Genomic DNA, 13,229 nt, shown 5'->3' with positions numbered 1-13,229 from the left:
CACAGACCTCACCTCCCTTGTGATTTTCACCCTTTGCTTTTAGTTGATGATTAATCACCCTTGGCTTTTCATTGTCTTTCTCTTGTATATCAGTGTCTCTCAGCAAAAGCCATCTGATTCCATCTTTTTAAACTACTGTTTCTTCTGGACCTCTCAAAAGTCTGCAATATTGGACTCACTGGTGTATTCCCTTGCACCTGTATCTTACTCCAGTTCCCCACTAGTGAACATTTGACAGTGACACTGCTACGGTGCCCCAGGGGCTATCAGTGAGCCACCTGTCACCAGCGATGGGGTTTTCACTCACAGCTACTCTTAGGGCCTGTTTCCTTGGGCCGTTCCTGACACCAACTGTCGTAAGTGGGGTTTCCCTGGAAACAGGCCCAGAGATGGAGATTTACATGCAGGAATTTTACTGGAGAGCATTCTCAGGATCTATACCTGTGAAGAAAATAGAACTGTGCAGAGGAGTTTAACTGCAATGCAGTCTCAACAAAGATGTCAGCCATGCCTAGGAGAGGTCAGGAGCTAAGATGGTCCTTCAGAATTGTCCCACTTTAAGACAAGAGCTGGGCCTTTATATGCTTGTATCAACAAGGAATTTGATATGGCTGTCCCCAGGAGGGAGTGTGACCTTGGGCAATACTCTTTTGGCTGAGAGCAATTCCCATAGATCTCCTTGGCTGAGACCTGATGGGTGCTGCAGTCTTGAAGGGAGAGTCTGAGTAATGCACTTCAGCATCAATGACAATAGACAGATAGATAGAAAGAGGCAACAGAGAGATAGATATAATGTAACATTTGATCCATGAAACAACAGCTGCCATTACTATGTTCTACACTCTGATTTTTTTCTATTTGATTTGATTTATTTTCATGGTTCTTAATGATGCACGTTTTGGAAATCACAGTGTTGGATATGATCAGTGGGGTGGGGTTAGTCTAGGATGCTGTGGAAACACAAAGGTAGGACACACACTCACAATTAGGAAATTGAAGAAGTCTTCCTCCATAAAGATGAGATCTAATGTAAGCTAAACACAGACAGCTAAAAACACTCTCTACCTGTGTGTGAGCCCTTGGATCGGGGGTGGGGGAAGGAAATCATAGGTGGAGTGTCTGCATTTTCCACAACCCCAGTTTGCTTCTGTGCTCTGCTGGAAACAAATGTATTTCAGTGACCTAGAAATGAAAGTACTCTCTCTTCCAGGCTAGCCTCAGGCTAGCAGCTCAAAAGCCATCTTGCTGTTCCTTAGAAAATAGCAGCAATAACAGAACTGAGGCTTCCATGGCTATTTCAGACAAAACTGTTGTTTTTCTCTTGCATTCGTTTTAGGGAGGAGGGAAAAGGGTAGAGCACGATAATCCTTGAGTAGTTTAGATTTAGTGTTGAATTATTTGTATGGAACATGAATCAGCATAGTTCTTTACCTCAGTGGTGAGGTAGAAGAAGGGGAAAGAGTTGCAGAGTGAGGTTTGGAAGTGTGTCTGAGGACCAGGCTGGACTGGGCCGCCAGCTCCGAGGGACCCCCACCCTCTGCATCCTGATTTGATGCCTTTCCCTGTCCTTTCTTGGGGACAGGCTTTTTATGCTTGGGGACGTGATGGACGTTAGGTTTTGGGTCCTACTGGAATATTAATTTTGTCTTTCTAGATTTAGGCTGTTATTTTTGTTATTGTTGGTTATTTCAGTGGGAAAGAAATCTTAGTTTATTCTTTTATTGAGAAATGACTCAGCAACTGAAAGCTGATGGGACAATTTCTCTAATTTTTGTGGAGAAAAAAATTTTTTAATTCTTTTCTCTCCCTTTAGAGGTTAGTTTTTTCCAAATTTTGATTTTTAGTCCTTGGTTGAATGTGTATTTTAGATCCAAATTTAGATGGTGCCTATGTTTGAATATGAATTGAATTGAATTAATTTCTCTCATAAGTGGAAATAAATTAAAATTAGGAGTAATATTCAATTTCCACTTCAGAATTCTCCTGTAATAATAACATCCTCCCTCATTGCTCTGCCTCAAGTCGAAAAAATAAATTTTAAAAAATCCTATGTGAAACAGAGATGAATGGTTCAATGTTTAACTCAAGTTAAGGAAAATATGAAAAGGAGGTTTGTTTGGAAAGTTATTTTTAAATTTCAGTGGTAAGGATTCCTAATTCAGGAGCTGGATGGCAGAAGTGGGACAGAGGAGAAAGTGGCCTGGGTTTCGATTCTCCTTAGTTGTGAGGTTTTGGCCTTGTCTCTGAAAGAAGGGGGTTGGATTGGGTGCCTTAAGGGCTCTTCCTGCTCCATTTATTTGTGATTTTATGAAGTTGCCTCTTTAAACGCTGTCTTAACCGTGATTGTGCCTCAGGTTTCTAGTGATCAGCTGACTCCTGGCCGTTCCCTCAAAGTCCCCCTTAATCTGGATCCTGATTTGGTTTGACGTTCTCCAGGGATGTAAAGGCAGCTCATGTGGGCAGCCTCCTCCGTGGCCCTCCCGCATCAAAGGTGGACAGCTCAGCAGCTTTCCTGCTCCAGAGCATGGCGATAGCTTTGCCCGGGATGCAGCTGAGGCTGCTAATTGTTCCATCTCCAGGATCTCATTTCAGCCCAAACTGCCAGCCCTGAGGTGTATTATTCCATCATTGTCAGACCCATTGAGAACTGTTATTTCAGCTTGGAAGTGAAATTTAAACTGGCAGAGGAGTAGTTTGTTTCCTCTTCCAATATTACCTTCCAGGACATTACAGCAGTGACTAAAACCAGAAACAACCGTGTACCCTAAGTTCAAAAAAGTAGCAGATATTTTACTTCGTATTTCAAACCAAGACCTGCCCAGTGCCTTGCATTTGAAGTAGAAAGTGAATTGCTTGTATCCTGTCTGCTCCCTGGCCTTGTGCCAGTACCATGGGTTAGGTCTGCTCAGCTCCCAGGCTGCTGATGGAAGGAACTGGGTGTTGATGTGTCCTTGTGAGAAATTATTGACTCAGAAGATTCTTTGTTTCTTAGGGCGTTAAAAATCAAGTGCAACTTTCTCAAATTGTGTTTTGGTAGAGGTGCCTCAGGGACTCCCATGGGGGAGGAGGGGCAGTTGGGAGGCAGAGCCGACTGGACTTTGCTGGTCAAGCCCCTGCTTGAAACAGGAGGATTCCATTTAAGATTTTTTGGTGGGGGGAAGGGTCTGCTGCAAACGAAGCCAGAGGGGAAGAAAGGGAGAGAAGGAAGGGAAAAGAGAGAGGGAGAGTGGTCGCCCACTGGTCCTTTGGGCTCAATGCAATAATAGAAAGAGGGATGTGTTTGTTGGTAGCGCAGAGGGAGGAGCAATTGACAGTGAGGTTTCAGAGGAGGTGATGCTTGAGTTGAGCCCAGAAAGAGTAAGTTTACTGGGAAGTCGGAAGATGAAGGATGTCCCAGGCCAAGAAAACGCACTGTCAGAGAGGTAAGAAACAGTATAGCACATTTGGAGAGCAAGGTTTAGTCTCAAGGACCACAGATTAAGAGTAGATGGGAGCCTACCAAGGGGTGTGGCAGAAAGGGGCCAGTTCTTAGGGGATCGCACACAGGTGGTTGCGTTTATCAGGCTGTATGGCACCATTAAAAGTTTCAAGGTGAATCAGCTTGGCCTTCTGTCTTTGTCTCCAGTTCCCCTACCCTCCTTCAGTGCTTTCCTAGAGAAACAGCCATTGTTTAAGCTAAGATTTATGGCCCTTCATTTAAAGACTTTATGTTCCCAAAGAGAAGCTGTTGATCCTTTGCTAAGGTCATTATTACTGCATCACAGACTCTTACTGGGATCTGGACAACCCTGGAGGCCATTCAGTGTAGAGGGCGCTGTTGCTACCTCTCCCTTGTGTGAGGTTGACCTGTGCTCTGCAGGAAGGCGGTACTCCTGGCACCAGGGCCGTAAATAGCAGTAGCTGTACATGACCCCACTCAGTCATTGTGAAAACTAAATTTCCAAGTGCTGCTTGGGATGGAAAGGGGTGATGGTAACAATGATATGTACTCCCCTCACCCCTAATCACTAAGCCCAGTCTCTCCACATTTTGTGAATGGAGAAACCTGGGCCCAGATGGGTTACATTACTTGTCCCAGATGAACTAGAAGATCATGGGCAGAACCTGGACAAGAACCAGGCCTCTGGAACTCCAGTCCAGGTCTCCAGCGCCTTCCCTTGATTTCTTGAAAGTTGAAATAAGTTTGAGGAGCTGTGCCAGTGACCATATTGGATTATGGTCACACACCACATGACAATCTTTCAGTCAATGACAGACCGCATGTGTTACGGTCGTCCCATAAATTAGTAGCATATAGCCTAGGTGTGTAGTAGGCTATACCATCTAGGCTGTGTAAGTACCCTCTATGACATTCTCACAACGACGATATCCCTAATGATGCATTTCTCAGAACGCATCCCCGTCTTTAAGTGACACATGACTGCACTGATTTAATGTCTCCTTCTTTGAGCTCTTTCCTGAGTTGGAGGAAACAGGGAGTGGAATAGGGGTCAAAAGGTAAAGGAAGCACTTTTAGAATTAAGGTAAATGTAGAAAAGCTGAGATATATGAGAAAGGGGCAAGCAGCACCAAATCTATCACCACTTCCCAACTACAAGTGCACGCGCCTCCGTGACCTGCTGTTGTTAAGTCATAAACACGCCACACCAATCTATGGGATAGACACCCACTGTTCCAGGTACTGGAAATACAATGATGAGACATGGGTCTTGCCTTCAGGAAACATATAGCCTAGAGGGGAAGACATTTAAAATTAATGGCAAGACAGGGCCATAAATAATTATAGCCAGCCTCTGCTGATAGCTCATCCGTGCCAGGCACTGACAAGCGCTTCATATACATTACCTCATGTAATCCTCACTGCAATACTATAAGTTAGTCACTACTATTATTTCCATTTTTCAGATAAGTAAACTAAGGCCTAGAAGGTTAAAGGTCTTGCCTAAGGTCATGCAGCTGGAGTTGAATCCAGCTGATCTTGGAAACTATATTATACTGCCTGATAGCAGTAGTAGGTAAAATGTATTTCAGAAGCCATATATAAAATGCACTTAGAAGTAATGGGTATTTACCATCTTTGCTATTGTCTGAGAGTCAGAGGTACACTTTAAGTTTGTCAAGGAGCAAGCGGAGGGAAAGCTTCTCTTCTGGGATTGCCTCGCTCACCACACCCTGTTCTCTTCTGATTCTGTGTGGTTGAGGCTTCACTGTGGTTCCAAAGGCCGAAGACGCCCACTGTGGGGAAGCAGGTGCTTATGCTCAACAATATCTCTGATCACAAATGTGAGTTGCTGTCTGTTTTATTTTAGGCCCCCTTTTATGGTAAAAACAAATGAACAATCTCAAGTGAATAATAGCAGAATCATATCCAGTTGAGACTGTGACAGTACAAGCTATTTTAATGATCAAGAACACTCAAGTTTCTTCACACACTGAGTATTTTCTGACAGAGGAGATGCTTGTGTCTCCTCCACCCGGGTCTAGCTCCCCTTGCCTGTGAATTGACCTCTCACACAAGCCCTTAGCTAACACCCTCAAGAAGAGGTAGAACCAAGTTATTCCATGTTGCCTTTTCTATTCAACTTGACAACCACCGTGAAAACAAACAAGAGACAAAGTGATGGAGATTTTTACAAAATAAACGCTACATAGAAATTGATCTTCAAAGCATTTAAGGTTTCTGTGTGTGTGTGTTTCTGTCTTTCCCATTGGCGTTCTGTAACACTGATCTAGGTGATTGTTTTCTCTAGTTGGAACTGAATGCTAATATTGCTCATCAGAACTAAAGTCTTTTATTCTTTTTTTCTTTATAGGGTCGTCATGTCAAAACGGGCCAGCTTGCAGCCATTAAGGTTATGGATGTCACAGGGGTAACGTATCTTTATCTTGCCATCTCAATAGCTATATGTTTATAATAGAGAAGTTAGGACTAAAAAAAGTCATTTTCAGAAATAAAATCTTCTTAAACATCTAAGATCTTTCCCCACTTGTGCTTAACGTAAAGAAGTAAGAATATTCAATAGCTGACTGAGAAGACCATGGGCAAATTACTCAAATTAAATTAGGTACCTATGCAGTTAGAGGAAGAATAATGTGTGCTGGTAATTTACATAAACACAACCAAGGATATTGGCATATGAACACAGAACAAGGATTTGAAGATATTAAAAGAATAATACTGAGATTACACAGAAAGAGATGGGTCTTAACAATTTTCCCAAAGGTCCACCTAACACTCAAGTAGACAAGAGTTTTGATAGCTCGAAGATTGTGTTAGGGTATTTAACATGAATATTTTCCTCTCCCAAAATATTATTGACCAAATCATCACAATAATCACAGATTCTTATTATGATTGAAACAAAATTTCTGCCTGGATGATCAAAAACAATCTAAGGAATAGACTTTATTTTAAATAGAATCTTACGCTTTCAATCCTTTTTGCTAGGTCTATTTAAAATATTTTAATGCCTTTTCAAGAGTACAGAGCAAAAATCAGACTGGAAAGGAGTCCCTGGACATCAAAAGCGTGTTAATAGTTTGCTGTTGTCCTGGGGGGTTTTTCTAAGATGTCTGTCTGTTGTACATAAAAGGTGAAAGACCAAAGTCTTCCATTCGGCCCAGAAGTGGGTTATTCAATGTAAATAAACATAGAATGAATGGGTCACACAAAGGTATCAAGAACCAGTATACAAATAAGAAAGGCACACAGTGTGTCTGTATGTCAGACTTGAATCCATGCCTCTTCTGGCTCATTTGTTACTTTTGACAAGTATGTATTATATGGTTCACTATCTGCCTACTAATTTCACTAATTTTCATTAAACCACACATTGTACTGACTTCCTTTCCTTACTTATTATTGATCTGAATTCCCCTTTAAATTATATACATTTTTCACCAGTAAAAAAAATTTTGTTTCTGTATGTTTAATAGCACTAATATAAAGTAGTACCTCTTTTTATTTGTCCTAAATACATTATTCACATTGCAGAGGTTACAAGCAAGTTCAAATATTTAATCCCAATTAGCTTATTAATTCAACTGGCCCTTACTAAATAAGAATCTGCATGTAGATTATATTAGTTAGATTTAGGTTCTTCCACTTAGAGGAGAAATTTCAAAGTATCAGAGGCTTAAGAATGGTAGAAGTGTTTTACTCTCTTGTGTTAAAGGAGTCAAGAGTCGGCAGCCCGGGGATGTGTGGCAACAATGTGGTGGAGAAGAAGGATGTTTTTGTCTTTCTGCTCCATCATTCTGATACACAGCTGCCACACTTAAGGTCAGTTCCATGATTCAAGGTGCTTGTCAGATTTTCATTGATCACATTCTCTGGCAGGCAAAAAAAAAAAAAAAGGGAGAGTTGATGGGAGCAGAAGGGTACAGAAGAGAGCCCCTTCTGGTGAAACCTTTTCTACTTATATACATTTCTACTTACTTCTGCTTTCATTGGCTATACTTAGCTGCAAGGAAAGCTGGGAAATGTAATCTTTTATTCTACCAATGTGTTGCATTAATCCAGGTTCTGTTAGTCAGGAATGAAGAGAGAATGGATACTTGTATAGTCAATTAACAGGGTCTGACACAAAAATCAAGACCAAGTATTATCAGTCTCTACTTAGAAACCCTGTATAAATGTGTCTATCTTTTACAAAGCTCCCGCCACAAAGCACATCAGAATTTATTTTGCAATTCTGCTGAAGTCATACTACTGTATTTTCCTTGGATTGAATAGGATCACCATATAATGTGATGCACTTGGCAGTTTAACAACGAATGGTAGTGGATGGAGTCCAAGACAGTCGTGCTGTAAAGTTCTATTGTGTGGTTCCACGGAACTACAGCTGAGCTCCGCTGACATCGTTAATCTCAGCGCACAAGTGAGCACAAAGTTGTATACTGAGGCATAAAGTATGACTTGAGAGCACTGAATATTACTTTTCCTGGTTCTATTTGTGAGACTTTAAATTGCTCAAAGAACCACTTACTATTGCTAGACCACCTTGCTTGGAATCAAAAAAGTTACCCGGCAATTTATCCCAGAGTACATATTTTCACTTTAAGGAGTGTCAGTTAGCCTTTCTGAACTGGGTTTCACAAGGCAACTAAGCCCTACAGAAAATGATTGGAGAGACTGTTTTCTCAATTCCCCCAAGCATGGTACAAAGCTAACCCCATTTTCAGTGCATAAGAGAGTCAATCCATTGCGTACAATGGATGCTTTATAGTATTTACGCTGAATTCTCTTGGGGGACCCCTGTTGAAAGAGCTGGACAGTTTCCCTGATTTAGGCACCTCATTGACCATTATGTAACCACTGACCCCTAACAAAGGCAAACACAGATTCACATCAGGAAATGGTTTTCTTATTTCCCATGGTGTCTGATACAGCATCCAATGACTTTTGTATCACCCCTTTACACATCACAGTCAACATAAGATTTCCTTTGTGATACTCATGTGGTGCCCTCAGAAAACAATCTATTTCATTTTGGCATGTTGTCTTTTGTGTATTATGGAATGCTGCGAAAGCTTCTTACCAATTATTATAATTGTGCTCATTATAGCTGCTCTGTTAAAAACTGAGATGAATTCTCAAAGGTCGTCTTTGTTAATTGCGGTGATCTGCAAACTTACTATAGTTTATTGTAGTGAAATTGATAAAGCTATAAGAAATCAATTTTTAAATTATTGTTTTTGTTCTATACCACTTCTTCTTTTTTTTTTTTTAATAGAAAATATCCACAGAGAGAACTGGAAGTAATGCTTATATCTTTCCTGTTTTAGAGCTGAGACACTTCTAAAGTCGCTAATATTTGCTTCAGAATTAGTGCTGAAACTAGACTCAATCTTTGAAGTTCTTTTAGTTCCTGAAATAATTATGGGAATTTCTATATTTCAGCTCTTTCTGGGGGTTCCGTCCCAGGTAGGTTTGTATACTCTAGATTTGCCTGCCACAGCTAAACAAAATCGGGTCTTTTGGATAGTGTTTCTCGAAGTGGACTACCAGCCTCAGCGGACTAGCAGCACCCCGGAATGTTCACGAGAAATGCAGATGCCTGGGCCTGCTGTGACTTTCTGGGTGGAGTCACAGAACTTGCCTTTTGGACGAGCTCCTCAAGGAGCATCGCGCACCCCAAGTCTGGGGAGCACTTTCCTATGGTCTTGCGTTTACTGCTCTCTGACCACCAAGTGTGAGGAGACTGTGATTCTTTGATAATTCTGTAAATGATCCCCATCTTCATTTGGACAAAAATTCCTAGTGAAAACTAGTCCCTTTACAATATAGGACTTAATGCGATACTAACATAATATCATAGACTCTCACCTTTACGGTGAATGATTGTGATCCTATGACTCAGGACATGTTGGGTTGTAGTGCCAAAGCCCCGCTCAGACTGAACGAGGCTGACTGTGGAATTTACTGGCTTGTGAATATTTAAAAGAAGAAGAAAAAGCTCTGTAGCATCCAGGAAGTCACATGATGTGACTGGGAATTTTGTCTCTCTCCATCTCTGGGCTCTGCTTTCTTCCCACCAGCAGCTCCAGGCTCATGTTTTCATTGCTTTATTACGCTTAGTCCCAGAAAGAGTGCCAGTCTGAATGTCCATGGCTCAGCTTGGGTCACGTCACCCTCCCCGAACCAATCTTTGTTTCTCTTCAGCCGCATCTGGGTTGGGTGCCTGGCCCTGAAACCTACCACAAGGACTGAGAGTTGGGAAGATGATTCCTCAAGGAAAAACCTGAGAGATACTAGAGAAAAGAGTGGAAAGGACGCTGGGAAGGCAAAACCAGGACAATCATAGTACTGAGATATCATATGATTATGGTGGCTGTGTTCGAAACTGATTTGGTCCTTAATTAAAGTACCTCTCTAGTTACATTTTGTATATTTCAGCCAAAGATAATAATAATGATAGCTAACATTGATGGAATGATTATTGTGTGCCAGAACTCTTTTTAATACTTTCCATATATTGATTCATTTAGTCTCAACAACCTACAAAACAGATTCCATTATTAATCGCATTATAGATCTGAGAAAACAGGCATATTAAGTATCTTGCTCAATGTAACATGTAAATGGTGGAGTAGTTCAACTTGTGCATTTTAACTCTATCTTTTAAGTCCATCCTTTTAACCACTTTGCTATAGGTCTTCAATTAATATGGAAGTATTTGTGTTTAATTTTGTGTGATTTTTTTTCATTAAGTTATACAATAAACATTTACTAAACATCTACTTTATGACGGGCACTGGAAATTCAAAGATGAAAGAGTGGTCCTTTGCCTGAAGGAGAGCTCACGATAACACAACCTTGCCCTAATGTTTATAAGTAATGCAAATCCATTTTATAATAAAATTAAAATGTTCATAAATAAATTTACCTATAAAGTTTGATGTGACAGTGAGGGGCAGTCCTGAAGCCCAGGAGGACAATGGGATGAGAACATTCTTGGCCAAGGAAACATCCTGTGCCAAAGCATGAGGGCTGAGAGCGTGGAGCAAGTTCTGGAAACTATTACATAGTTTAGTTTTAAGATTAAAAAGTGCTGAGGAGAGAGCAATACAAGATGAATCTGGACAAGGAGAGGTCACGAAGGGACTGAATACCATGACAAGGATTTTGCGAGGTTTTCCCAACAGGACACTTTGGTCAAATAGTCCTAGGCAAAAATCCAAGATATGAAAGAGATATAAGGGTTTTTTGTGGGGTCTTTTTTGTTTTTTCTTTACAAGGGGTGGAGGCTGTAAGTCCTGGCCCCTTCCCCTAACCACTGCCAGAGCCAGAGTGGGAGCCAGAAGCTGAACAGCAAAGTGACATGATAGGATTTGCCTGCTGGAAGGATCCGTGGTAGGCCCTGCTTGGCTGAGTGTCTATGTCTGTCTTACTGAATTTCTGTGGCTGAAGCTTCTCACCAGTCTGCACGTCTCTTTGAAGCCTCAGGAAGTGGCCCCTCCCAGTAGCCTCTGCTGGAGTGCTTTGCACGCAATTAATTGGCTCCGTGAGTGTTTGCTGAAACTGGACCAAGAGAAAAAAAAACCATCTTTTCATCTTGGGTTGTTTGGAGGAGTCAGGGGACACACTGCTCTAAGCACATTGGGTTCCTCCCTCCCAAAGGGAGGCAGTTCAGTGGAGGGATTATAGTAACACAGCACGTCATGATATTATTAATAGTAATAACAACAGTAACAGCCGTGGTCAAAGTAAAAATTGCTAACATCGATTGAGCGCTTATTATGTGCCAAGCACTGTTCTTAGGACTTAGTACAACATGTATTGACTCATTTAGTCCTCAAAACATCTCCCACAGGGAGCACTGCTATCGTATCCATGTTACAAATGAGGAATTGAAGGGGCTGGCCCTGTGGCCGAGTGGTTAAGTTCACGCGCTCCGCTGCAGGCGGCCCAGTGTTCCGTTAGTTCGAATCTTGGGCGCGGACATGGCACTGCTCATCAGACCACGCTGAGGCAGCGTCCCACATGCCACAACTAGAAGAACCCACAACGAAGAATACACAACTATGTACCGGGGGGCTTTGGGGAGAAAAAGGAAAAAATAAAATCTTTAAAAAAAAAAAAAAAAGAGGAATTGAAAGCACAAAGAGCCTGAGTAACTTCCCCGAGCCCCTCAGACAGTAAATGGCAGGGTCGGAGTTCAAGTCCAGCCAGGCAGGGTGCTCCCGGGCTCCCACAGCCCCGTTATAAGAATGAGGCAGGCGATGCATTGCAGAGTGTGGCCTTCAGATTCAGACAGAGCTGGGTTCATGGCCTACTCCTCTCCTTACTCACTGTGACCTTGGGCAAATTTTTAAACTTTTATGAGTCTCACTTTTCTTATCTGTTAGATGGGAAAACAAACATTGCAAACTTGTTTTGAGACTAAAGTTGTATAATATCTAGTGCCTGGCACATAATAGTTCCTCAATAAATGATTTCAGTTATTAGTCCTGGTAAGAAACAGTGAATGCCTGAATGGGGTAGGCAATCGGAATGAAAAGAGGATTTTACAGTGTGCACTGAACTTCTGTAGTTCTGTATGGGGATGGTAGCCTGTGCTGTGGTCTACGCACCGTACGTGGGTTGGTTACTTGTTAATACACGTAAATAGTTTGACTCAGCGCCGTCTTCACCATCTCAGTTACAAAGTTATTCATCTTACTCTCTATAATATTTAGCTGTCAAAAAGACTTGATGTAGGGCAGGATCCAGGAAAGTAGGGCTAGACTCCAGAAGCTGAAGACTGAAATCACAATAATTCATTCGTTCATTTATTTAAGAATGAATGAATGTGCTATGCTCTGGGATGATAGCAGTGAATAAGACAGACCTTATCTTCTGGAATTTTATGTTCCAACATGCGTGAAAGACATTTAACAGTTGAACGGTTGCTTAATCAGAGTTCTTTTTAACTTTCAAGGAGTGTGTAGAGAGTATTAATAGAGAATTTAAGAAGGAAACTGACCTGTCTGGGTGGCCAGTATGTTCCCTGATAAAGTGACAACTATGTGAGATCCATAGGATAGGTGATATTGGTTACAGTGGGAGGGCTGGGAGGTGGGCATTTGCGGCTGTGGGCACTTGATGCTCAGATGGGTTCAGCAAAGCCTCTGAGTGCCCGCCTCAGGCTCTTCTGCCACAGAGACCCTTCTGGACACCTCTTTGGGACTTCTCCTTTGTGGCTGTTCAGGTAGATGTCTTTAGCAGACAGACCAGTATGATGAAGCACATGAGGAGAACTTTTAACAGAGAAAAGCCAACTGTTTCTTGGTCTTCATGATACTCTCCACCTTTGGGGCTATGTCCAGTGCTTTAGTTCACTGTGTTGTACAGCGTGAAGAACTTGGAAAGCTCCTGGAATTATAAAAATGAACGAGCTGAGCTGTCCACTCCATGCACACTTCAGCATCTCTTCTTACCTTCCATACTGATGATGCCCATTTGGTGGCTTATGTCTCTCGGGGTCTCTGCATATGTGCATGCATGCTCAGTGTATAGCCTGGATGTGTAGGCTTCTTGTATATGTGTGTACAAGTGTTAGAGAGATTACTCAAGAGCAAAAAATGACCTGAAGACTACTGTTCTCTACCCTCTAATGGAGATGAGCACTTAGGTTCACTAGGTTTTAAAAATATTTTTCCATCATGATGGTTTGTTTCCAACAGTGCCTTTCATTTATGTACCTCAAAGCATTTGCTCAAAACTATAATTAATTCTCTTAGCCCCT

The 13,229-nt window shown here is 41.7% G+C and overlaps 1 protein-coding gene across 30 annotated transcripts in view; it reads left to right on the top strand.

Moving 5' to 3' along the window:
* Window positions 1–13,229, top strand: part of TNIK (TRAF2 and NCK interacting kinase) — a 383,452-nt gene that overhangs the window by 216,890 nt on the left and 153,333 nt on the right. For all 30 annotated transcript variants that reach the window (XM_070242619.1, XM_070242611.1, XM_070242624.1 and 27 more), the window contains exon 3: window positions 5,814–5,870. In XM_070242619.1, the coding sequence (XP_070098720.1) occupies window positions 5,814–5,870 (57 nt within the window). The remainder of the gene's footprint in view (window positions 1–5,813; window positions 5,871–13,229) is intronic.

This window comes from Equus caballus, chromosome 19 (assembly GCF_041296265.1).
Source record: "Equus caballus isolate H_3958 breed thoroughbred chromosome 19, TB-T2T, whole genome shotgun sequence".
NCBI lineage: Eukaryota > Metazoa > Chordata > Mammalia > Perissodactyla > Equidae > Equus > Equus caballus.
This window is presented reverse-complemented; position numbering and strand designations above follow the sequence as displayed.